At 36.2% G+C, this 26,694-nt stretch overlaps 1 protein-coding gene across 1 annotated transcript; it reads left to right on the plus strand.

The window, feature by feature from the left end:
• Nucleotides 1-23,329: 23,329 nt before the first annotated feature.
• Nucleotides 23,330-24,751, plus strand: LOC127094465 (uncharacterized). The gene is made up of 4 exons (XM_051033293.1): nucleotides 23,330-23,432; nucleotides 23,549-23,879; nucleotides 23,983-23,990; nucleotides 24,045-24,751. Exons 1-4 carry the CDS (start codon nucleotides 23,330-23,332, stop codon nucleotides 24,749-24,751), a joined length of 1,149 nt encoding a protein of 382 aa, XP_050889250.1.
• Nucleotides 24,752-26,694: the final 1,943 nt, after the last annotated feature.

A 26,694-nucleotide genomic window follows, 5' to 3' on the forward strand; every position in this document is an offset into this window, starting at 1 on the left:
CAGGCTAGGGTTTTGCCCTGTCATATGCCACGCGAGTGTCCCATTGGCGAAATGGTAGGCCTTGCTTCGTTGACTAGCTCCACGCGTATTGTGGACTGTGAGTTGGCACGCCAACTCATAAATGAAGCACAGCGTTTTGGACGTTCCTCGCTTCGATCCCCAGCGAACACGTTTTCGCTCCCTTTTGTTTTCCTTATCCAAAACGCAGGCGTTTTGATGCCTACAGGGTTCGATCCCCACCTGCAGCGTTTTATTCATTTCATTTTCAATATCATTTCCAATTATTTCACATTTTTATTTCATTATTTTCATCCAACTTCAAAAAAATCATAACTAATTGAAAATAACTCCAAATTGAATGCGATTTTTTGCTACATGATCCTTGTGATGTCTAGTTTTTTTTAATGTGATTTTCCTGATTTTAGCACTTCTGGATTTTTGATTGAGCTTGAGTATTTGAGTATGATGCAAAATGTGATATGTTATGCTATTTGGCTTGTGAAATACTCATACTTACTCCAATTGCTTTGAAATTTGGTATGTTGAATCTTAACACATAACATGACTTTTGAGGCTTGGTTGTGCATTTTTAACATTTGTCATTTTTGTTTTAGGTACATGAACTTAGGGTGTGACAATGTGTGTCACACATTTTGATGTTGATCTTATTCATTTTCATTCCTAGGTCAATTGATGTCCTGTGTTTCCAATTTTTTGCATGATGATTGTGTTTAATATGTTGAGCTTGCACAAAAAGTTTCATGATTATTGGATGTGTTTCTGATTTAATGTGCATTTTCTCTTCTTGATGCTCAAGTGTGACCACCATTGTGTGCCTTTGCCCTAGCTTGATTGATTGATGGCCTTGCCTTATGATTTGGATTTGGTCCTTTTTGGGACATGTTTTTACTTGATTAAGTGTGCTTCATGTTGAATATTAGCTGCTGTTTTGACTTTTTGCTTTGCTTTTGACCCTAGTCTTTGAACTAGTGGTTTGTACTCACCTTTTGAGTTTTGCATTTCAGGTTCAAGCAATTAGTTCTAATGGATGATGTGATCTCATTCCATGAGATACAAGTTACTTTGGACAACTAACCTTGCTGTTTTGTAGGTCCTTTGAATGATGAAACAATTTGAGTTGCTTGCATCTTATGCCTTGCACTATTGTTGTCTGTTGATTGGTTGTAACACTGTTGTTGACTGTTTGGTTGTCTGAATATCATATTGACTTGTTTGACTTTCTTACAGGTACTTTAGTTGTTTTAACTCATTGCTTGAGTTGCTTTGCTTTGCATGTGGTTGGCATACCACCTAGGTAACCTCTCTAACTTCATGTAGTCTGGAAGACCTGCTATCTTTGGCAGGCACCTGTCTGAAGCCCTCCTTAAGAGGCAATGTTTGTGGTTGTTTATGTTTGTGCCATGTACTTCAAAGACCTCCTAAGTGAAAAGGCATTGGCAGATAGAAGGGATGTGCAATCCATCCCCTGCTATTCAGTTGAGTCTTTCATCTTGCTCGCACTACGTGCTGATGCATTTTGAATAAACACCCAAGATCCTTGTATATAGAGTCAGTCAAGTGGAGTAGAGTCCCGCATTCTGGACTCCCACACCTTCATTGATTTGAAGCTCACCCAGGCCCGAGTTAAGAGCTATGAGGTCCAATCCTCATTACCTTTCCTCTGCTCACCCTGACGGTCAATGTCAGTGGTTAAGAGCCTTCAGATCCTACAGTTGGCTTGTTTGTCGAGGTTGATATGACCCCTTGACTAAAGCCCGGCTTGTTTGTCGAGGTTGATATGACCCCTTGACTAAAGCCTTGCCCGGATGTTTGAGCCCCCTTGTTGGTGTGTTTACTTCATGATGTATGTGTTTGTGTGGTGTGATTGTATCCCCATAGGATTGCTAGACTTCGCATAGTCTCTCGTTTGCATGTCGATTAAGGTAGCACGGTTCCTTCGTCTAGGACTTCCTTTCTTGCGTGAGCTTTCCTAAAACATAAACAAACTTTCCCTTCTCTTAAGGACACGTTAACTCCTTCTACTACAGGTGAGTAAGTCTCCCAAGGTCGAGCATCCGGTAGATTGCGTAGTAACGTCGTTCACCTAAAAAACACAAAACAAACAGGAATAGTTTAGCCGAACTACGGCAACTCTGATTCTCATGTCCAGATGAGATACGTAGGCACGAGATGTGATGTCTTGTCGAGTTTGACTGACAACTAACTTTGATCCTTCCTTTTCTCGCACCCTCGTTGCGATCGAGACCTTCCTTTTCTCTTTCCCTAGTTGCAATCGAGACCCTTCTTCTTTTCGTGTGTGTTTGTGGAGTCAGATGTAAGACCATTTGTTGGGTATCTGTTTCCTGTTTCTTTTGTGGAGTTGGATGTAAGTCCAGCGATTGGCATTCGGTTTCCCGTGTGTTTGCTGTTTGTTAGGAGTCTGATGTAAGTCCAGCGATTGGCATTCGGTTTCCTATTTGTGTTTGTTTGTTCAGAGTTGGATGTAAGACCAGCGATTGGCATTCCGTTTCCAGTTGTGTGTTTCTTTTGACGTCTCAGCGTCCCTGTTTTGGTGTTTTTGTTTCGGCGTGCGTTAGCCGAGCTACGAGTGCTTTGATTCTTACTCTGGTTAGAGAAGATACGTATGCATAGGATGCGATATCCTAGCGAGCACGTTTCCCATGTCGCCCCGAACTACGTTAACTCTGATGTTTGTCTCTGACAAACTACGTAGGCCCAGGATGCGATATCCTGCCGAGTTCGTTTCCTCCGTCTTTCATCTATGTTGTATTCCAGTTTTGTGCAGTTCTTGAGCAGTTATTTAGCAACCTTATTATATTCTTCCAAGCGTGGATCCCGTCGAGTACGATGGACGTGAGGGGTGCTAACACCTTCCCCTTGTGTAACCGACTCCCGTATCTAGAAATATCTGGTCGTAAGACCATTCCTTTCCAGGTTTACTTCGAGCGTTTCCTTGCCCTCCTTTGGGATAAATAACGCACGGTGGCGGCTCTGTGTCTTTTCCCGCCGGTTGTTTTTCGCGTATGCGTTAACATGCAAAGAAAGTTTTTGAAAAGAGGGAGAGATTTTAAAATTAAAGAAGTGGGAGGAGATGAAGAGACTACTCTAGAAAAAAAATTAAAACTTAAGAGTTGAAAAGATCTAACCAATGGGATGCAATCCAACAGACAAGAATGTCATATAGAAACCCATTTTTATTTGGACTTTGACAATCAACAAGCAATAAGCAATGAGCAATATCCAAGAATCATATGAAGACCAAGGCATCAAATAAAGATGGCCATAATATCCAAGCAAGTATTCCAATATCTAGCAGTCTTGAATGTCTTCCAATGTAGCAAATGAAATACTCCTTGATCAACTCAGAACAATCATCAGACATACGCAATAATAACAATATAATAATTAAGCACAGAGACAGAGTAGCAGATGAATCAAAGGGATCCAAGATCTTGCATCAGATGAAGGCATAGTCAAAGATAGCTCAGTCTCAAATGTTGGAATTGGCCAAGTCCTTTAGCATAGGGAAGTTGCCCACTTCTAAGTCCAAAACTTTAGATCAAGTCCAACAGTCCACCAAGATGTTTTTTAGGGGTTTTGTTGTTATTAGGTGTTTTAAAGTCCTAAGACCACAAACAAAAACAAAGACAAACAAACAATATATACAATCACAAGATATGGCTCAAGTGAGCAAAGATAAAAAAAAAGACTGAAACATAAACAAGTTGCATGAAATGTAAACGGCAATGAATGATAAAGGTACTGAAATTTAAATTGCGTAAAGTAAATGACTTGAAAGTAAAGCAATGTTATTAAGAAGTTAGTCAATTGTTAGTGAAAAGTTAATAATGAGTTTTAATTGATTAAGTCATTCTTTGGATAATACTCAACCATTCATTCACAAGTATGAATCCTTGAACCAAGACATCATCCATGAGAAGGGCTCCAACTTGGATAATTCAACAAGTATGCCACTAGCTCTCATGAAATAAAAAAAGTTCAAGTCTCCACACAATTCCATGAAGAATGGGAGACTTACAATCTCACTTACTAGAATGTTATGCCTTCTTGATCAAATTTAGCTCCATGTTAAGCAATCTTAATTAGACTTATGTAGAAGTCACAACTATCTGAGGCTGAACAATAGAAATAAAGGTGTTCATACACGTTAGAGACTTGGTACAAGGAATCAAACTCCTAAAACATATCACACACTAAAATAAAATAGGGGGAGGACATATCTCAGTCTGGCTCATGGTGATTCATCTGACACCAAGTCATTGATTAATCAACTAGCATTTAGATATTAGAGAAATCATTGGCCAATGATAGGTTGGGGAAAAATAGGGATGAAGATGAAGAGGGAAGGGGAAGTAGAAACACAAATTGATCATGAGAGGAATTTCATCTGATCAATACCATCCATTCATTTTGGGAGATGAAATGTACACTTCATCAATCCCCGAAATCCAATGGTATTGATCATACAAAAGTCAAATCAACCATGACCAAGGTCCAAACAGAAAGTCAAACATCACAAGACCATAAAAATGGCTCAACATAATTTTTAAATAATTTTAAATTAAAAATCAAATTAAAAATGAACTAAAATTCATTTAAGAATGGATAAAATTTCAAATCCCTTCAAAACACCAAATAAATGTCCAAGGGATTTATCCTAGGTCAAACAAAGGTCAAAGGACCTTAGAAAAAAAATCTCATGATTTTTGGAAAGTCGAAAGTATTTTAAAACAATTAAAAATATGTACAAAAACATTTAATTCATGAAAAATATCAAAATTAATCCAAAAAATAATTTTAATTCAAACTATGAAAGAGGAAAATATTTAAATATTTTTTGTGAAAGTTCCATATTTTTTGGATTAAAAATGAAATTAATATGAATTAAACAATATAAAGAGATGAAATGAAAAATAATAAATTAAAAAGAAATTAGGAAAAACGAGGGTCATCAGATCTCCCTCATTAATTGAGGTGGTAGATCTGATAGCCAAGTGTGTATCATCCACCATAGTCCATAGTGAACGCCTATGTACAAGTGGTAATCAGAAAGGAGGGTTGAGATTAAAATGTGGACTCATGATCAAATGGTTGGAACCTTACCAACACACCACTGGAGCCCTAGCTCCGGTCATCTTCTCCAGTGTACCTCACCAGACTGGTCAACCCTCAACCAATCAGAAAATGAAAAATGGCGACACTATTTTAAAGGAAAAATGCTCAGGAGCTTGAATCTGGCTTCAATTTCTTCCAATTCCAAGTATATTTAAAGATACATGGATTTGAAATTTGAGGTGCATGATCTGAGTTGCTTCGATTTGACCTCAAAGCAACTCAACCTTGTTGCCTACATTGGTATGACTTCAGCCAACCAAAAATTAATCAAAATAGTTGAGAATTAAGGAAGAATCAAAGAAGAAGAAAATGAGAAAATCCACCTTCTGTTGGGCAGTGATAAAGCTCGATCTGGATCTCAATTGGCTTAGCTTGCTTCTAATTGCTTGTAGGAAGTGAAATGGAAACTCAAATGGCTTGGACACTTGGAGTTTCAACTTCAAAACAGAAGTGAAATTGAATCTCGATTTTCAAATGAAAACCTTCAATATTATCCTTTAATGGAGGTGAGGGTGTTTGCAGTTCAAAGCTTAGGTCAAGGGTCCTTGATTCTGAGAAGGAGGGAGTATATATAGGCTTTTGCATTTCTTTTCACACACTTTCAAAATTTGTCAAAAATAGCAACCTTGGTTGTATGGTTGCATGGGCGTGTGCAAGGCCCATTGAATGATGCCAAAAGGTCCAACATTGTGTGTTAATCAACCTGAAATGCTATCATGTGATCATGCACTATGGAAATGGAAATTGCACATTGATCTTACCAAATGAAGCCATGTAAAGAACCTATGCGAAAGTCCCTCAATTCCTTTCCAAATGAATTGATCTTAGACTTTTTGGAAAGGTGACATCAAGGGGAACAACTTTGATGTTGAACACTTTTCCATTTGGAACTTATATCATGATGAATTTTGAGGTGGAAGTTGGATAAATCAAACACAGTTGAAAATTTTCTAAGTACAAAGTCAAATGACAACTTCTTCCACCTTGAATAAATTTTGCTATGAGCTCCAAATGAAAATGGTTTCTTCACAACCTTTGTATATATTTCAATCCTTTTCAATTTTGTCACAAATTTGACATCATTTGGATTTGGAATGAGGGAGTTATTCATTTTAGAAGTTGAGGAAAATTGGTTGTTCAATGGTAATGGCCCAAAATGACCTATAATGTTTCCTCTTGGCACATGCCCTTGTAAGTTGTATTTGACATTTCTAAAAGCATAAAGGTTGGATAATAATTCTTTAAATTGATCATGGTACTTGAATGGCCTTAATATAATAAAAATTGAGCAAGTTATGGTCCTTGGAAGTTAACCTCCTAACTAGGGCACTGACAAAATGGCCTATAATCTTTCACCATAAAAAGTGATTTTCCAAGCAAAACTAGACCTTGATGCCAATATGAAAGTTGTTCGGAATGTCATAAAGAGTAATGTTGTTCTTAGAATCATCTTCATATTACAAAAATTGTAGGAGATAGGGTTTAGGGAACCCCAATTTTGACTAGTTGACTTTCTCTGGTCAACCTCTTTGAACCAACTTGCAAACTTGAAGTTATCTTGATCTTTAGGGATAATGGATGATAATATATGCATGAGATGATGTATAATGGAATATCCCTTGATATTTTTGACCAATTGTTGAAGAAACATGTTGAGGAAGTCACACAAGATACTCAGATGAATTAGGGCTTCCAAGGCAATCAAGCTTCAAACTCTTGATTAATTCTTGATCAAAATGACAAATGATGAACATGGGGATCCATATATGATGTTTAGAACCAAAGGTGAACCATTCCTTGATTTATATCTTGTCATGAGAGTCTCAAACCTTAGTTGTGATCTTGATAGGGCACAGGTGGATACACACACTACCTATAAAAGAAACAAAGTTATACATAGACATATTTTTGGTATTTTGGTTAGTAAACAAAAGAAAATAAAGTATGATACACTCAAATGTGTTTGGTGATCTCTTTCAATACAAACCCAAAGAATGAGGGGTAAGAAGGATGTCAAGATGTGATCCCAAAGCCAATGCAAATGATGAGATAGCATGAGGGATCTTAGGGTCAAAATTGGGGTCTTACAATATCCCTCTTCAAACTGTTCTCGAGTCGTTCATCAATTGCAACTTGATTTGGGAAGTCTGTTGTCATGATGTCCATGAATAGCCCCAAAACCATGTCAGTTCTGTCTTGATCGTGATTCAAATCCCTCTTGCACACGGTGCTCTTACCCTTTTCCACGATTCTTTGATGATTCGTGTCAGCGAATCTTTATCTTTCTGATGGAGGAATGGACAAGGTGAGTTCTTTCTGGTTGACAGGCATGAGATGCAAATGAATGGATGCATATGTTGGGGATGGAATGCAAATAATTATGAAACGTCCATAGATTCAAAGCATTGATGGTGTCCTAACTCATTTCAAAACTTTGACATATATATAGTAATGCAATAATGGAATGCAATAATGTATGTTATCAACATAAAATAATCCAGATAATCTGTGTATATTGCCCGATGCAGGATCAAAGGTTCAGCGTATCCATGAGAACAAAGGTATATAGAGTTTATGGTTTCCTGTAAAATAAAACTTATATCCCCCTCACAGGTAGGTTCTAGTCTTCAAAAGGTAGTTTCTAGAAGGTTCCCAGAGTCATCGACTCGAAATGCAAATACAATACCGTAGAGAACTCTCGTAGGATAAAAGTACTTCCAAGTGAATCTAGTCTGGGTGTGGCTCTCATGACAACCCAACGCGCGAAACGCAAGTGTACACGACTATTCATGAGTCTATCATGTGTATGTACTCGGCTCGGGTGTATAGCTTCTCTCACGTAGTAAAAGGTAAAATGCAAAATAGTAAAGCAGGTGATGAATAATATAAAGTGAGTAAAACATAAAGATAAACACCTTAAAAAAGAGAAAAACAACCAAAGTTAGGCTGGACTCCTTTTAGCGACTAGGAAATACTCAAAGTAGCAGAGCTTCTCCAGCAGAGTCGCCAGCTGAAGCTAGCGGAAATATACCTGAATGCATCGCACGTTCGAACATACAACAGAGTAATCATCAAGCTTTATTTATTCCCAAAGGAAAGGGAAGACATCGATAAAACTCGGGGGAAGAGAAAACTGGGTAAGGAAGTCGATTATACAAGGGGAAGGTATTAACACCCCTAACATTTGTTGTACTCAACGGAAACTGATTTGATTGTTCTTGCTCGAATGGGTGTTATCTAAATATTACTTGCAAAAGAATATGGGGGAAAAGAAAAGAATAGATAAAGTTCTCAGTTAGGATTAGGGCCATCATGCCTATGTATCCTTATAGTGCAATAGGGAATTCAAAGCTCCGTAGTTCATAGAACTAATGGTGGAAGATGAAAGAGATTGTGATAAAGGTATGGTTTGAACCGAAGGATTGTGTTGTTTGACTCCAAAAAGGTATGAAAACTGAACCCAATAATAAAACGGGCGTTAACCGATATGTGGGAAGTCTGAACATTCTACACTATATGGTACAGTCGAAAATAAATAGAATTAAGTGTTTGGTTTTACAACACAAACAACTCTTGGTTCACAAGAAGACACAATATGGAGCTCAAAGAGATAGTTTATTTGGCTCAAAGGTAAAGTATATCACATGAGTGAATGAAGGTAGGATTATGAATGTATCAAGGAGATGACTAGAATGATAGAGAAAGTAATCAAGGTCAAAGAAATAAATGTTTTGGTAAAATTGACTGAATGGTATAATATGGAACCAAATGTAAGGGTGTATTGGAATATATAAGAGAAATGGAATTTGTACCATGGAGGGAAATAAGCATATTGGCCAAAAAAGAAGGAATAAAATGCTTGGTTTAACAGGCAAACAACTATTGATACAAGAGCGGACTGCCGATTAAACCGTCCTAAGAAAACTGTATTTGGTTTCAAAGAAATAGTATGTCACTAGGGTGAATGGTTTATGATTAAAGATAGATGATGGATCATGAAATACATGGATGATGCCCTAGGGCGGAAGAATAATTAGGATTGTGCTCGCCAAGGATTCGCATCCTCGTGCCTACGTATTCTCATCGTGCAATGAGAAAGTCAGAGCACTCGTAGTTCGTGGAACCACGAGAACAAAGGAGAGAGAGACAAGGAAGTGTTTGCCTAAGCAACTAGGAATAACAAGATAAACAACTTCAAAGGTATGATTGCATTGAGGAACAGTGTAACTTGTACCAACAGAATGGCAATAGGGAAACCCATAAAGGGAAGTGAACTTCGAACCGAAAAGTAAACATGCTTATTGGATAAAAGAGAAAGAATAAAGTGTTTGGTTTTATAGCCAAACAACTCTTGGTTCACAAGGTGGACTCCCGCTAAATCATCCTAAAAGGGTGTGTACGGGCCCAAAAGAAAGTGTTGTTGGGTATAAGGAACATATATCACTATAGGGAATAAACGGTTTAAAATCAAATAAGAATGGTATCTTGGATCCATGAAGGAATAAACTTTGAACCAAAGAGTAAATCGGCTTATTGGCAAAAAAATAAAGAATAAAGTGTTTGGTTTAACAGTCAAACATCTCTTGGTTCACAAGATGGACTGCTGATATATCATTCTAAAAGGATATGCATGGAATCCAAGGAAAAATGATATTTATCTCAAAAAGATGGTATTTATAGATGAATGGAGAAATAATAAATAAGGTAGCTCGCGGAGAATCTAAATTCTCGGGCCTACATATTCTCACTATGCAATTAGAAAGTTAGAGCTTTCGTAGTTCAGCCTACTACAACTAAAACAAACGAGGATAGCTTGATTTCCAGGGTACACCACCCTTCGAGGCAGAAAAAGGAGTGCCAAGGTTCACAACCTGCTAGGCAAGGTATCACTACCAAAGTTTATAACTCTTAATGGAAAGGAACTGAACTGCCAAGGTCCCAAACCTAAAAGCCAAAGAGAACAAATTCATGAGTCCATAAATCTCAAGGCAAAGGAAAGCACTGCCAAGGTCCATAACTCTACAAGGCCACTCAAAGGGATTTCTGAGGTCTATAAACAAGTGCCAAAGTCTATAACTCCATAGGTACAAAATAAGCTTGCCAAGCTCCACCACCTCATGGGGAAAAGAAAGAATGCCAAGGTCCATAACTTAAGAGACAAGAAATATTGCCAAGGTCCATAACCTAACAAGCAGGAAAGATTGCCAAGGTCCAAAACCTAACAGGCAGGTGTCGCAACCTGAAAAATACAGTGCGCAAAAAAAACAACCGGCGAAAGAAAAAGACAGAAGAGTCGCCACCGTGCGTTATTCATCCCAAAGGAGGGAAAGGAAACGCTCGAAGTAAACCTGAAAAAGGAAAGGACAAGACGGGGTCTCGCAACCAAATCTTGGGTTCGGGAGTCGGTTATGCGAAGGGAAGGTATTAGCACCCCTACGCATCCGTAGTACTCTACGGGATCCACTTTTGTAGTTTTCGTCTAAAGGGTGTGAGTTTATCTTGTGCTGTTTACCAAAAAAAAAGGGTTAAATGAAAATGACTCGCGCGGATGTCGCATCCACTGCATACGTATCTCATCTGAATATGAGAATCAGAGTCTTCGTAGCTCGGCTGACCTACGGGTTGGGGGATGTGTGCTCGCTAAGACATCGCGTCTTATGCCTACGTATCTCATCTGGAATGAGAATCAGAGCAAGCCGTAGTTCGGCTAACTACGGGGTTGTGGATTGGGTTTTGGACGAACAACGTTACTACGCAATCTACCGGATGCTCGACCTTTGGAGACTTACTCGCCTGTAGTAGAAGGAGTAAACGTGTGTTATGGAGAAGAAATATCAATGAAGGGTTTGTTTGCATTGTAGGAACGCGCATGCAAAAGGGTAATGAGGATAAGACCTCATAGCTCTTAACCCTGGACAAAGGAACCTGCATAAAGTAAACACAAAAACATTGCCTCCTATCGAGGTCTTCCAGCTAGGAAAGCAGTAAAATGCGGGAAAAATGTAAAAGTACCACGCGGATAAAGATCCGAAGTAACAGCAATTAGAGGAATGGGAAACCCTGAGATCCTTCCAAGCTAACATCATCAAAGAAAGTGGGTCAGTACAGGTAATCGGAATGAACCTCCAGGGGTTATCCCACAAATAAAGTGGGAAACCACGCAAGTTATCCCTGCAAAAGTCATGTGAGCCCTCACAAAAACTCAACAAAGGGTTAGTGAAACACCATAAGCATTTTTTTCATGGATAACAGTATGGTTTCAGAAACCTCAAACCCTGTGGCATACACTTCAGAAATCATGTGATTAAACATTCAAGGCATAGGTTTCACCCATTCATAATACATCACACATTTAGAACATTCAAATTGAAGGCGTAAAATAATGGGAATAGGGCAAACCTGATTGGAGAGCTTGATTGAAATTGAGTAGCACCCGTGAGGCCCTTCAGGGTTTGGAGACTGCTCTGAGTTCTCTGTCAGGTTTCTCTTCAGGTTTTGTCCAGGGTTTTGTTCCAAGGAAACCTCAGAGTATTTTGCTTCTCTTCCTTTTTCTCAAGTGAAGCCTTGGTATTTATAGACTGAATTTCATGGTTTTGTGGGCTCAAATGAGAGAGACCCAAGTCCAAAAATTTTTTTATTTTATTTTTTTATTTTTTATTATTATTTTTATTTATTTATTTATTTTGTAAAAAATTATTTATTTATTTTTTTCGTTTTTTTTTTCTGATCTAATTCTGATTGACATGATGAAATGCAATATGAAATGCTAAATGAATGCATGAATGAGGAGGGCAAATTTTGGGGTGTTACAGCAGGAAAAGGTTGCCAAGGTCCAAAAGAGGATTGAATTGATTGAAAGAGGGTGTACAACCACAAGGTGCTGATAGCAACAATGCTTCATTATTGAAGTGTTAAATGATTGATGCTTACTTTAAGAAGACTTGTCAATTGTATGATTCAAATTGCACTAAAGTCTATGAACAAAGGCGAATACCTTGAGCAACTGGGTCATTCGTCCCATACCCAAGGATACCCTAGACAAGGATAAGAATTCTCCACTCTTATCATTCTTTGTTACTTATGGCTCATGGCGTACAACTTGAATCATAATTGACAAGTTACTGATAAGAGATCCTGAGTGTTGATCTTGATGATGCAATGCTACTTGTTGTAGAAGAAGACTTGATAATCATTTTATTCGAATTATGCTAAAGTCTATGAATATAAGTGAATACAATGAGCAATTGGGTCATTCGTCCCGCAGCAAAAGATATTCAGAATGAGTTAACGAAATTCTCCATTCTCATTCATTCTATATTTCTTAAGGCTCGTGCCACATAATCTGAATTATGATTGACAAGTGTTGAACTTTGTTGTGATTGAGAAGTAATCCACCTTGTTAGCTATGTTGGACTGACATTGACTTTGAAGTCTTGATCTTGCATTTGAACCTTATATTCCTAGGTACAATTCCTTGGTCATCTTAAATATATGCTTTCCTTTAGCCACATGATAATTGATTTTGAACATTGGTCTTGTAAACATCTTTCCATACTAAAATATTTTTCAGCACGGTACAAGAAACATTATAAGTCATCAAACTAATAAAAAATGTAGTTTTTATTGTCAATGTTTTTTAAACAATGGCAGAACTTGCTCTCAAATGTAAATGTAAATGTCTTGATGTTTAATCACTAACTGATTTCTTTTTTCCCTCTTAAGAAAGACTTTATTTTGATGCTGCAAGCAATCTGTAGAAAATGAGAGCCACTGCTCATCTGATCTTAATTAATTCGACAATCTAGATCGTATGACTATGGCAGATAAGGGATTTCCTAACTATATGGGTTTGAATCTGCAAATGCTTATAATAAAATGTCACAAATAATGATTGCGTAAATAAAACATGAGATACTATAGAAACTAAAAACAGTGTATTGAAATTTCTTGTTGAAAGCATTATCAAAACATACCAGGAGCAATATAAGCATGTGTGCCAGCAAAAATGCTATAACCCATCTGAGATTTTTCAGCAAACCTTGCAACACCAAATTCAGCAATTTCTGCCTCATAATCTTCATCAAGCAAGATGCTGCTATGAATAACATATGGAGAACAATCATGGTGCGAATAGCAAATCCTTTTTGCACCTCCCAATGCAATTTATACCGGTGATTCCAATCCCATGAAACCTTCTCATCTTTTATATTACTATGAAGAGCTTAAAAAAGATTACCATTTGGCATATACTCAAAAACTAATAGGTTGGTTCCTCCTTTAAGAAAACTAGCATATAATTTCAATAGCTTGAATTCTCGTAGGACAAAAGTACTTCCAAGTGAATCTAGTCTGGGTGTGGCTCTCATGACAACCCAACGCGCGAAACGCAAGGGTACACAAAACTATTCATGAGTCTATCCTGTGTATGTACTCAGCTCGGGTGTATAGCTTCTCTCACGTGGCATAACCCATACCCAACACACACACACACACACACACACACACACACACACACAACACACACACACACACACACACACACACACACACACACACCACACACACACACACACACACACACACACACACACACACACACACACACACACACACACACACACACACACATATATATATATATATATATATATATATATATATATATATATATATATATATATATATATATATATATATATTCAGAATGATAGAGTATGCAAAATGAAAAATAGTAAAACAAATGATGAATAATATAAAGTGAGTAAAACATAAAGATAAACACCTAAAACAAGCGAAAACAACCAAAGTTAGGCTTGACTCCTTTTAGCGACTAGGAAATACTCAAAGTAGTAGAGTTTCTCCAGCAGAGTCTCCAGCTGAAGCAAGCAGAAATATACCTGAATGCATTGCACGTCCGAACATACAACAGAGTCACCATCGAACTTTATTTATTCCCGAAGGAAAGGGAAGACATCGATAAAACTCGGGGGAAGGGAAAATTGGGTAAGGAAGTCGGTTATACAAGGGGAAAGTATTAGCACCCCTAAAATTTGTTGTACTCAACGGGAACCGTTTTGATTGTTCTTGCTCGAATGGGTGTTATCTAAAGATTACTTGCAAAAGAATATGGGGGAAAAGAAAAGAATAGATAAAGTGCTCGGTTAGGATTAGGGCCCTCATGCCTATGTATCCTTATAGTGCAATAGGGAATCCAAAGCTCCATAGTTCATAGAACTAATGGTGGAAGATGAAAGAGATTGTGATAAAGGTATGGTCTGAACCGATGGATTGTGTTGTTTGAATCTAAAAAGGGATGCAAACCAAACCCAAGAGTAAAACGGGCGTTAACCGATATATGGGTAGTCTGAACATTCTCCACTATATGGTACGGTCGAAAATAAATAGAATTAAGTGTTTGGTTTTACAACACAAACAACTCTTGGTTCACAAGCAGACACAAGATGGAGCTCAAAGAGATAGTTTATTTGGCTCAAAGGTAAAATACATCACATGAGTGAATGAAGGTAGGATTATGAAAGTATCAAGGAGATGACTAGAATGATAGAGAAAGTAATCAAGGTCAAAGAAATGAATGTTTTGGTAAAATTGACTTAATGGTATAATATGGAACCAAAGGTAAGGGTGTATTGGAATATATAAGAGAAATGGAATTTGTACAATGGAGGGAACTAGCATATTGGACAAAAAAGAAGGAATAAAATGCTTGGTTTAACAGCCAAACAACTCTTGATACAAGAGCAGACTGCAGATTAAACCGTCCTAACAAAATTGTATTTGGCTTCATAAAAATAGTATGTCGGTGGGGTAAATGGTTTATGATTGAAGATAAATGATGGATCATGAAATACATGGATGATGCCCTAGGGCGGAAGAATAATTAGGATTGTGCTCACCAAAGATTTGCATCCTCGTGCCTACGTATTCTCATCGTGCAATGAGAAAGTCAGAGCACTCGTAGTTCGTGGAACCACGAGAACAGAGGAGAGAGAGAGACAAGGAAGTGTTTGCCTATATCTCTTGGTTTTGTAGCCAAACATCTCTTGGTTCACAAGGTGAACTGCCGCTAAATCATCCTAAAAGGGTGTGTACGGGCCCAAAAGAAAGTGTTGATGGGTATAAGGAACAATATATCAGTATAGGGAATAAATGATTTAAAATCAAATAAGAATGGTATCTTGGATCCATGACGGAATAAACTCTGAACCAAAGAGTAAATCGGCTTATTGGCAAAAAAATAAAGAATAATGTGTTTGGTTTGACAATCAAACATCTCTTGGTTCACAAGGTGGACTGCCGATATATTATTCTAAAAGGATATGCATGGAATCCAAGGAAAATGATATTTATCTCAAAAAGATGGTATTTATAGATGAATGGAGAAACAATAAATAAGGTAGCTCGCGGAGAATCTGAATTCTCGGGCCTATGTATTCTCACTGTGCAATTAGAAAGTTAGAGCTTTCGTAGTTCAGCCTACTACAACTAAAACAAAGATAGCTTGATTTCCAGGGTACACCACCCTTCGAGGCAGAAAAAGGAGTGCCAAGGTTCACAACCTGCTAGGCAAGGTATCATTACCAAAGTTTATAACTCTTAATGGAAAGGAACTGAACTGCCAAGGTCCAAAACCTAAAAGCCAAAGAGAACAAATGCATGAGTCCATAACTCTCAAGGAAAAGGGAAGCACTACCAAGGTCCATAACCTGATAGGCAAGAGGATTTCCAAGAGTCCATAACTCTACAAGGCCACTCAAAGGGATTTCTGAGGTCTATAACCAAGTGCCAAAGTCTATAACTCCATAAGTGCAGAATGAGCTTGCCAAGGTCCACCACCTCATGGGGAAAAGAAAGAATGCCAAGGTCCATAACCTAACAGACAAGAAATATTGCCAAGGTCCATAACCTAACAGGCAGGAAAGATTGCCAAGGTCCAAAACCTAACGTGCAGGAAAAGGTTGCGAAGGTCCAAAGGAGGATTGAATTGATTGAAAGAGGGTGTACAACCACAAGATGTTGATAGCAACAATGCTTCATTATTGAAGTGTTAAATGATTGATGCTTGCTTTAAGAAGATTTATCAATTGTATGATTTAAATTGCACTAATGTCTATGAACAAAGGCGAATACCTTGAGCAACTGAGTCATTCGTCCCGTACCTAAGGATACCCTAGACAAGGATAGAAATTCTCCACTCTCATCATTCTTTGTTACTTATGGCTCATGGCGTACAACTAGAAATAGAATTGACAAGTTACTGATAAGAGATCCTGAGTGTTGATCTTGATGATGCAATGCTACTTGTTGTAGAAGAAGACTTGACAATCATTTTATTCGAGTTATGCTAAAGTCTATGAATAGAGGTAAATACCTTGAGCAACTAGATCATTCGTCCCGCACCCAAGGATACCCTAGACAAGGATAGGAATTCTCCACTCTCATCATTCTTTGTTACTTATGGCTCATGGCGTACAACTAGAAATAGAATTGACAAGTTACTGATAAGAGATCCTGAGTGTTGATCTTGATGATGCAATGTTACTTGTTGTAGAAGAAGACTTGACAATCATTTTATTCGAGTTATGCTAAAGTCTATGAATAGAGGTAAATACCTTGAGCAACTGGATCATTCGTCCCGCACCCAAGGATACCCTAGACAAGGATAGGAATTCTTCACTCTCATCATTCTTTGTTACTTATGGCTCATGGCGTACAACTAGAAATAGAATTGACAAGTTACTGATAAGAGATCCTGAGTGTTGATCTTGATGATGCAATGTTACTTGTTGTAGAAGAAGACTTGATAATCATTTTATTCGAGTTATGCTAAAGTCTATGAATAGAGGTAAATACGATGAGCAATTGGGTCATTCGTCTCGCAGCAAAAGATATTCAGAATGAGTTAACGGAACTCTCCATTCTCATTCATTCTATATTTCTTAAGGCTCGTGCCACACAATCTGAATTATGATTGACAAGTGTTGACCTTTGTTGTGATTGAGAAGTAATCCACCTTGTTAGCTATGTTGGACTGGCATTGACTTTGAAGTCTTGATCTTGCATTTGAACCTTGAGATTTTTAGCTCTTGAGATTCAGCATATCCAATATAGCTTGAGCATAATGGACTTGCCCTATCAATTGATCAAGGGTCTTTTAATCACTTGAATAAGTTTGGGGATTAAAGCACAATACAAAGGATTTGGTTGACCAAAGTGACCTATGTCAACACTAATCAGTTGGATTGACAAATAACAGTTGAACTAGGTACACAAGAAACCTAATAAATTAATCAACTAAATGAAAACGGATATTTCTAAGTAAAGCCCTAAGTTAAGGGATCATGCATCAAAAATCAGAATTCCTAAGCCCTAAGAGCAAAATGGTCAATATGCCAAAAATGGATTAATTAGGAAAATAGTTTCTAAAATCAACATTTAATCAAAAACTAATCAATCCGTATTATATCACATTATGTGAAAATCAAATTAGTTTAAAATCTAATTATCCTAATCAAATCTAACCATAACCTAATCAAGCATTAAGACCTAATTAAATTCTAAAAACCCTAAATTCTACAATTCTAATTAAGACCTAAATTTAATCTCAATTTCTAACCTCATTACCCTAATTAGATTCTAAAAAATCAATTAATTCTAATTATCTAAATCAACCTAAATTTCTAATCTAATCTAGAACACTATAAAAATCATTTTAAAAAAAAAGCCAAAACAAACGGGCCATTTGTAGGATGAGATTCATTCTGGTTTGTGCGTGTTACGAGAGACGAATCAGATGAGGAGCATTATGAGATTATGAGATTGTTAAGAGAGTTGTGAGAGATGTTATGTTTGAGCTCAACCAATTAAAGCTTCTACGTGAAGCTTCAATGGCCTTGTTGAAGCTTTTGTGAGGGTGAGAGAGAGAATAAGATAAAGATTGAATTAGAGTGAATTCTGGGGAATGATTGGTGACCCTGAGATTGGTGGTGGTTGAATATATAGAGCTTGAATCCTAAGAGAGCTTAACTCTGTTAAGCTCTTCATGAGCAATTCAATTATGGTTTGTTAACTCTATGATCTTTGAAAGTCATGCAGAAGGAACAGTTATTTAGGATTGGTCTGTTACAGTTAGTTAGTGATCCAGTTATGACTGGTGCATGCAGGTAATCATGTGTTGATGGATTGAAGATGACCTGCTAAACTGGTATAATTTTGAGTTGTTTTGGCACACTGCCGGATGACTTGTTGATGCAGATTGCAAGGTGATGGTCTGCTGAGCTGCTCAATTAGATTGGGTTTGTTAGTGAAGGCACGATTAAAAGGTTATTAAGTTAAACTGAAACCTGCTTGTTAATTGTTTTATTGTTAATTGACAAATTTGATTAAACTGTTAGCGTAATGTGTTGTTAACTAATTTGAAATTAGTGAAATGGAAATGAGTTGTTATGTTAGTATTAGGGATGCTTAGAATGGATCGCTAACAGGGTTAATTAATTAGAAACTGAACTGTTATATGATGCAATCATGAGTTGCTTAATTATCTTGCTTTGTGGTTAAACTTCATGTATTCGGACCCTGAATTATCCATCATGTTTGCATCTTGAAACCTACTTGAGTCATTTCACTTTATTTAGGAACAATTGGTATGTTAAAGAAAATGTCATAAAGTGGAGGGTTTACTTGTTAGTTAGTGGATAAATTGGAATTTTTTAGCTGAATCTGAAAACAATTAGTTAATACCCAATGTTCTATTAAATCTGTTAACAGTTTAGTTGAAAGGTTAGTTGAATAATCAATTAGAAGGATTTTCTGTTATGATGTTAGCAAATGGAATAGTTATACAGTTAGATCGAAATTGGTTGTGGTTAGTTTAAGAACAATTAGTATAAGTTAGTTCACTTAGTTAACCGTTAAGTTAGGTTCTATCAATTTTGAATTGCTCCTGTTAAATGAATGGTGATGAATTCTTTTATGTCCTGCTATGACCACTTTCTATTAGAATTTGATAACTTATGTTTGCAGAATTAATCACTATGAGTCAGCTTAAAATGCTGACTGAAGCTAGTTGTAGGGTTCTGTTGGAAAATTCTTTAGCAGGCCGAACTAATCAGCTTCTGTTACTTGTTTGTTTATGAAGGTTAAGATTTTTTTGGTGCAGCTGTTGTGTGATGGAAAGAACGAGTCTATTAGTTGGATGTGAACTTCTTGTACAGGAAGTTGGATGAGCTTAGAGTTAGTAAATTGAATTGTAAATTATATTGACCTTGGACCAGTTATATATCATGTAAAATATTGGGTTGTAACATGAATGAGATGAAAGTATGGAATGGATTGAAGGTTGTAATTGAAATGGGAACATGTTGTAAGTTAAAAAGAGAAAATTGGACATGAATATTTGAGATTGAATTAGTGTTATATGAATTAATCCTTTTTTGTTTGGGGAAATCTTTTGAAAGTTAAAACTTGTTTGAGTATGGATCTAATTAGAATTAATGAATGTTAACAAAAGTTAATGAACCTAAATGGAACTTAAATGGAATTGGAAATGTTAGCCTTGAAATGGTGCCAATTTTTCTTTGACATGATCAGAAATGTATTTGAAAATTAAATGAATTGGATGCACTAAATAGATGAAAAAACAATAAGATTAATGGTTGACAAAACTCGATGTTTGCTAAACCAAATGCATGTCTTGAACCAATTGGAAAAATACAATGGACCTATAAATGGATGGTTGACAAAAAAAGTCAACAATTGACCAAAGTTAACTGTGAGGTATGAATTCAGGTTTTCATATGTAATGCAAACAAAGCATGATTCATATGAAACAAAGGTTAATGGTTAATCCACAATGAGTCTAGGCATATGGGCCAGTGTGTTTGCCAATACTAAGAGACCTTAGTCAATGGCCTAGGAAATGTTTGAATCATATGAACTATTAACCATGTAGGCATGTAGTTAATGGATGATGCATGATATGATAGACAAACATCTCTCTCCTAGAATTATGGTTTCTGATAAGCACCAAGCAACAAGTTAAGCCACAAGGCACATTAGGACCAAACCTTCCCTGATTAGAGTTTTGAGCTCAAAGAAAAATCAAAATATGAACCACCCATGACGAGCAACCACAAGCATTGAATCTATGATGTTTGTGAGAATATCTTAATATGAATGCATGATACATATGAATGAATGCAGATGAATCTTAAGTCGAAGGTTGGATGAAAAATGAAAAGGGGATGGCAAATTTTGGGGTATGACATAACGCAATCATTCAAAGGACTCCACCACGGAAAGAAAGTGATTCGGGAAGGGTTACATTATCGGTTACAATAGGAAATGTTTACATTGGGAAAGGTTTGATTGATTTTGGATCTAGCATCAACTTGATTCAGTTTTCCGTTGTGAAAAGGTTAGGAAGCATGAAGTTAAAAACAACAAGGATGACATTGCAATTGGCCGACAAGTCTATAACCCGTCCTCATGGAGTAGTGGAAGATGTGTTAGTAAAAGTGAATAAAGTCTTGTTCCCGATTGACTTTGTTGCCATTGACATGGAGGAAGACGATTATGCACCATTGTTTCTTGGTCGACCTTTCGTGAACACCGTTATAATGATGATTGACGTCGATGATGGTCTAATGAAGGTGGGAGTTCAAGATGAAGAGGTTTGCTTCAATATCTTTGAAGCCATGAAGCATTCAAAGGATAAAAGGGATTATTTCCTAATTAACGCAATCGATGAGGCTATAATGGAAGTAAAAAGAAAAGTTCATGTGTTCATTTCCCTTGAAAAAGCTCTTACCAATGCGATCAAAGTTCTGAATGAGGATGAAGAAAAAGAAATTGAAGAATGTCTAAGAGAGCTTGAGGCATTGGAAGAAATTCCTCCATTGGAAGCAAAAGTTGAAAATTTGAAAGAAGAACCAAAGATAGAAAAGTCTAAACTTGAATTGAAGATTTTACCTTCACACTTGAAATATGTATTTCTTGAATAAGATGGCCACAACCCGGTGATAATAAGCAACGCACTATCCACGAATGAAGAAGAAAAATTGATTGATGTCTTGAAGAAAAATGAAAGTGCAATGGGTTGGACTCTTTCTAGTTTAAAAGGAATAAGTCCATCTTATTGTATCCACAAGATATTAATGGAGGATGATTTCAAATCGGTAGCCCAACCTCAATGTTGCTTGAATTCTACCATGAAAGAGGTGGTGAGGAAGGAAGTGATGAAGATGGTGGAAGCCGAAATAGTGTGTGGGTTAGTCATGTTCAAATGGTACCTAAAAAGGGTGGAATGATGGTGATTCGGAATGAAAAGAACGAGTTGATTCCTACTATAACCGTGACGGATTGGAGAATATATATTGATTATCGTAGACTTAATCAAGCTACGAGGAAAGATCACTCCCCTTTACCTTTCATGGATCAAATGCTCGAGAGATTGTCCATTCAGGAATTTTATTGCTTTTTGGATGGATATTCGGGTTACAATAAAATCATAGTCAATTCGAAAGACCACGAGAAAAATGCTTTACACGCCCCTTTGGTATATTTTCTTATCGAAGAATGCCTTTTGGGTTGCATAATGTACCAGCAACTTTTCAACGGTGTATGCAAGCTATTTTTTCGAAATTGATCGAGAAATGCATCAAGGTGTTTATGGATGATTTCTCCGTATTTGGTCCGTCATTTTATCCACGTTTGAAGAATTTGGATACCGTGTTAAGAAGATGCGTGGAAACCAACTTGGTTCTCAATTGGGAAAAATGCAATTTCATGGTTACGGAAGGAATTGTGCTCGGCCATAAATTATCCTCCAAAGGCCTTGAAGTTGATCAATCCAAAGTTGGAGTCATTGAAAAATTTCCACTACCGTTGAACATGAAGGGGATTAGAAGTTTCTTGGGTCATAAGGGTTTTTATCAAAGACTTTTCCAAGACTTTTCCAAGATTTCAAAGCCTTTAAGAAAATTTCTTAGTAAAGATAAGTCTTTTATTTTTGATAATGCTTGTTTGATTGCTTTTAATGATTTAAAAGAAAAATTGATTACCGCACCCATAATCATCACGCTCGATTGGAAACTCGATTTTGAATTAATGTGTGACGCGAGTGATTATGCCGTTGGTGCGGTGCATGGTCAAAGAAAGACAAAAAAAATTCATGGCATACACTATGCAAGTAAAGTTTTGAATGAAGCTCAAATAAATTATACAAGAACTTAAAAAGAGCTTCTTACAATAATGTATGCATTAGAGAAATTTATGTCCTACCTCATTGGTTTGAAAGTTGTTGTGTACACTGACCATGCGACAATAAAGTATCTGCTCACCAAACCTGATTCAAAGAAGAGGCTTATTCGATGGATACTTTTGTTGCAAGAATTTGATTTAGAAATTCTTGACAAAAAGGGCTCGGAGAATTTGGTGGCGGATCACTTATCCCGTTTCGCACCAATCCCTATGGAGACAATAAAATAAATACTCACCGAAAAACACTTTCAATGACTTTGGAGATCATCTCCATTTACTTTATCGTTTATCGCTTTTAGTCGATTAAATGATCTTATATGTAACATCGGGAACGAGACATCTTATTTTATTTTGTTATTTCGTAAATCATTGGATGATGATATTTTGATTTAGCATTTTGAGTTGTTGAGATATTTGAAGTTTATGAACATTAATTTGAAATTCCGTTGTGAGTATTTTGATTTAAATGTGGACTATGCATGTTGTTTGCGAGTAGCATCATAAATATGTTGCATAATTATTTTAATATAAGTTCCAGGATTTAAGGTGTTACATAGTGGTATCAGAACAAGTCGGTCCATATGACCAGGTTTTTGTTATATTGTTTGTTCCCTAGCATGCGATATGTGTATGAACATTGTCCATGCATGTTTCTTCTAATATCTATGTACTAGTGTGCATAAATATGGATGGAGGAAGAAACAGTCAAGCTATTGTTGATGTTTTGGAAGCGGTGGCTCGGGTATTGCAGTCACAACAAAATTAGTAGGGTGTAGGTGATAAATTCCATGGATTGAAGAACTTTCAAAGGAACAATCTGTCTACGTTCAAGGGAAGATATGATCTAGATGGTGCTCAGACATGGCTCTGAGAGATTGAGAAGATTTTTCTAGTGATGGCTTGCACTGAGGACCAGAAAGTGTTGTTTGGTACTCATATGATGTTAGAGGAGGTCGGAGGCTGGTGGGATAATGTGCGGCATAGAATGGTAGATAAAGGTACTGAGGTTACTTGGGTTATGTTCATGGCTGAATTTTTAGAGAAATTTTTTCCAGAGGACGTGCGCAGTAAGAAAGAGATTGAGTTCCTTGGGTTGAAATATGGAATTCGACAGTTCCTGAGTATGCTACTAAGTTTGAAGAGCTGGTGAAATTTTGTCCATGCTATAATAGTGTGGCAGCTGAAGGGTCAAAGTGTACCAAGTTTGAAAGCGGCTTGCGTCCTGAGATCAAGCAATGTATTGGGTATCAAGAGACCCGCCAGTTTTCTGTGCTGGTAAATAAGTGCAGAATATATGATAAGGATAGTAGAGCCCGATCTTGTCACTATAAGAGTATTAGTGAGAATAAAAGGAAGGATCATAATTGTGGGAAACCATATAGTGATCCAGTTGACAAAGGGAAGCAGAAGCCTGAGCGAGAATTGCACATGTGGGAAAGAGAAAAGTAAGGGATGGACTCTTACTTCAGTGAGATATTTCGAATGTCGAGAGTTTGGGCACCGTATTTCTGAGTTTAAATGCATAACTATGAATTTCTTCAAGTGTAGGATGTCAGGTAACCGAGTTTCTAAATGTAAGAGTAATACTTTGACTTGATATAATTGTGGAGAGCATGTTCACATTAGTACTCAATGTCAAAAACCAAAGAAGGCTCAGTCTAGAGGGAAAGTTTTTGCTTTGTCTGGAGCAAAGACTACTGCATCTAATAAATTGATTCAAGATACATGTCTTATTAATGGTATTCCGTTGATATCTATTATTGGAATGGGTGAAACACACTCGTTTGTATCAACTAAGTGTGTGAAAAGATTGAATCTAGAAGTGTCTGCTATGAATGACAACATGGTCCTTGATACCCCATATAATGGTTCAGTGACTACTTCGTTGGTGTGTGTGAATTGTCCTTTGACAATTTATGATAGAGATTTTTGGATTGACTTAGTATGTTTGCCTCTAAGTAAACTTGATTTTATTATGGGAATGAATTGGTTGGAGTTCAATCATATGCATGTCAATTTATTTAATAAATTGGTGAAGTTTCTTGAATTTGAGGAGAGTATGAAATCGAGTTTCATGACCGCGATAAATGTAGGGATTTCCTTGAAAGAGAGTGCTCAAGTGTTCATGGTGTTCGTGTCCTTGAGAGGGGGAAGTGAAAGAACGATTGTTGAACTACCTGTTGTGTGTGAGTTTCCTGAAGTGTTCCTAGATGACATTAGTGATTTTTCGCTGGAGTGCGAACTTGAGTTTGCCATAATCTTAATACCTGGTACTAGTCTTGTGTCGATGGATCCTTATAGAATATATGCTTCATAACTAAGTGAGTTGAAGAAATAGTTGGAAGAGTTGCTTGAGAAAAAGTTTTTTCGACCGAGTGTTTCGTCGTGAGGAGCGTCGATTTTGTTAGTCAAGAAGAAAGATGGTAGAATGAGGTTGTGTGTTGATTATTGATAACTGAATAAATTGACTATAAACACAAGTATCCTCTTTCGAGAAGGTTGGTGCTTTCGAGAAGGTTAGACCATATGTCTGAGACAACTTGTCCAACTTGTTAAACCAGGTATAACAATAACAATGAATAAAAGTAAAAGCAATAAAAAATACCAATAATTCTTAACCAAATTCAGTGCAAACAACATCTACATCTGGGGGTATTCTACCCAAGAAAGAAAATTCACTATTCTTATAGGATTAATACAAAGTGTCTTAGATGAACAAACCATTTGTTCAATGCCTCTCTTCTTAATTCTTTCCTAATGTATTTCTATTTAGATATCCCCCTAAATATGAGAATCCCTCTCACTTTCTCTCAATCATTAACCCTAGTGGTCAACAACAAACGAGTGATGAATGTTGAATTATATCTCAACTATACAAACCAACTACTATACCTTAAGGTATGAATGAAGCAATAACATGGTGTACAATTAACACAAACAAAGACTCAACCTAGAACTCAAATAATCCCTCAAGCTCGTGGTCTTCAAGGCATTGAATGATCTCTCTATATAGTAATCCATAGTTGGGTTTTTTCCTTGGATTTAGGATGTGATCTCGTCCACATATATTGGACATTCAGTTAAGATTTGTTTCTCCAAAATAGCTTCACTAAAAATTTTGATTTGATTTGAATTCAAATTTAAATCTCCATGATTTAAATTTAATCTAATTAAATAATGAAACAAATCAGGTTGCTAAAAGATAGCAACAATCCTTGTTGCACATATCAGTAGAAGAACACGCTACAATTAGTTGGAAAATGCGCCCACACTCAACAACCTTGTCCTGCAGACAAGGGACAAATGTTGCAGACATGTTGGAACATTTGGTTCCACATGTATCCCTTCAGCACCAAAACATCTTGAATACTCCATTGTTGTTTTTGCATAATGTAGCCAATCATCTAGAACAACAAGTAGATTTTGTCTTCAGGACAAGGATTCACATTTTTATAGAATTCAAACATCCAAGATACTGAGATATTTGTGAGAAATGTATGAATGTGCATCTCACTTTTAATATGAACATTTGATTTCGGTTGTTTTATTACTTTTTTTTATTTATTTTATCCTTTCAAGCAACTCTACACTTTACTTCTTGGATTTTCTATCCAATTAATTGTTCTCAATTCAAACGCTAAACCTTCAAGCACAAATACATTTTGTCAAAACTTTTTACACAAATTGTCTTTAGGATTCTTTTTCGAATTTAATCCCTTAAATAAACTAAATCTTGTGATTTATTTACTAAAAATACCCATAAATACTATCTATTTAAGTTTTTTTTATTTCATGAATAAACTTATTTTTAGTCTTTCTATTTAAGTTTTTTATTTTTAGTCTTTCTATTATTTCATCAAATTTATAATAAAAAGACTAAAAATAAGTTTATTCATGAAATAAAAAAAAGCTTAAATAGATAGCTACACTACTTCATACATGATCTAGTTTATAGGGTCAGTCTATTTTACATATATATATATATATATATATATATATATATATATATATATATATATATATATATATATATATATATATATATATATATATATATATATATATATATATATATATATATATATATATATATATATATATATATATATATATATATATTGTATTTTTAAAAATAAATTTTATAAATTTGTTTTTAATTATATAATATTAAATTCATATTTTATAAATTGAAAAATCAATTTTAACATATTATTGAGTATTAAAATATAATTATAATTACAAAAATTTTAAAAATATATA

This window comes from Lathyrus oleraceus, chromosome 6 (assembly GCF_024323335.1).
Source record: "Lathyrus oleraceus cultivar Zhongwan6 chromosome 6, CAAS_Psat_ZW6_1.0, whole genome shotgun sequence".
NCBI lineage: Eukaryota > Viridiplantae > Streptophyta > Magnoliopsida > Fabales > Fabaceae > Lathyrus > Lathyrus oleraceus.

Bases quoted from the DNA above. Each gene is read 5' to 3' on its own strand.
- LOC127094465 (XM_051033293.1), top strand. From the start codon at position 23,330: ATGGCTTGCACTGAGGACCAGAAAGTGTTGTTTGGTACTCATATGATG. The intron at 23,433-23,548 runs GTACTGAGGTTA...GGAATTCGACAG, and splicing joins GCATAGAATGGTAGATAAAG to TTCCTGAGTATGCTACTAAG.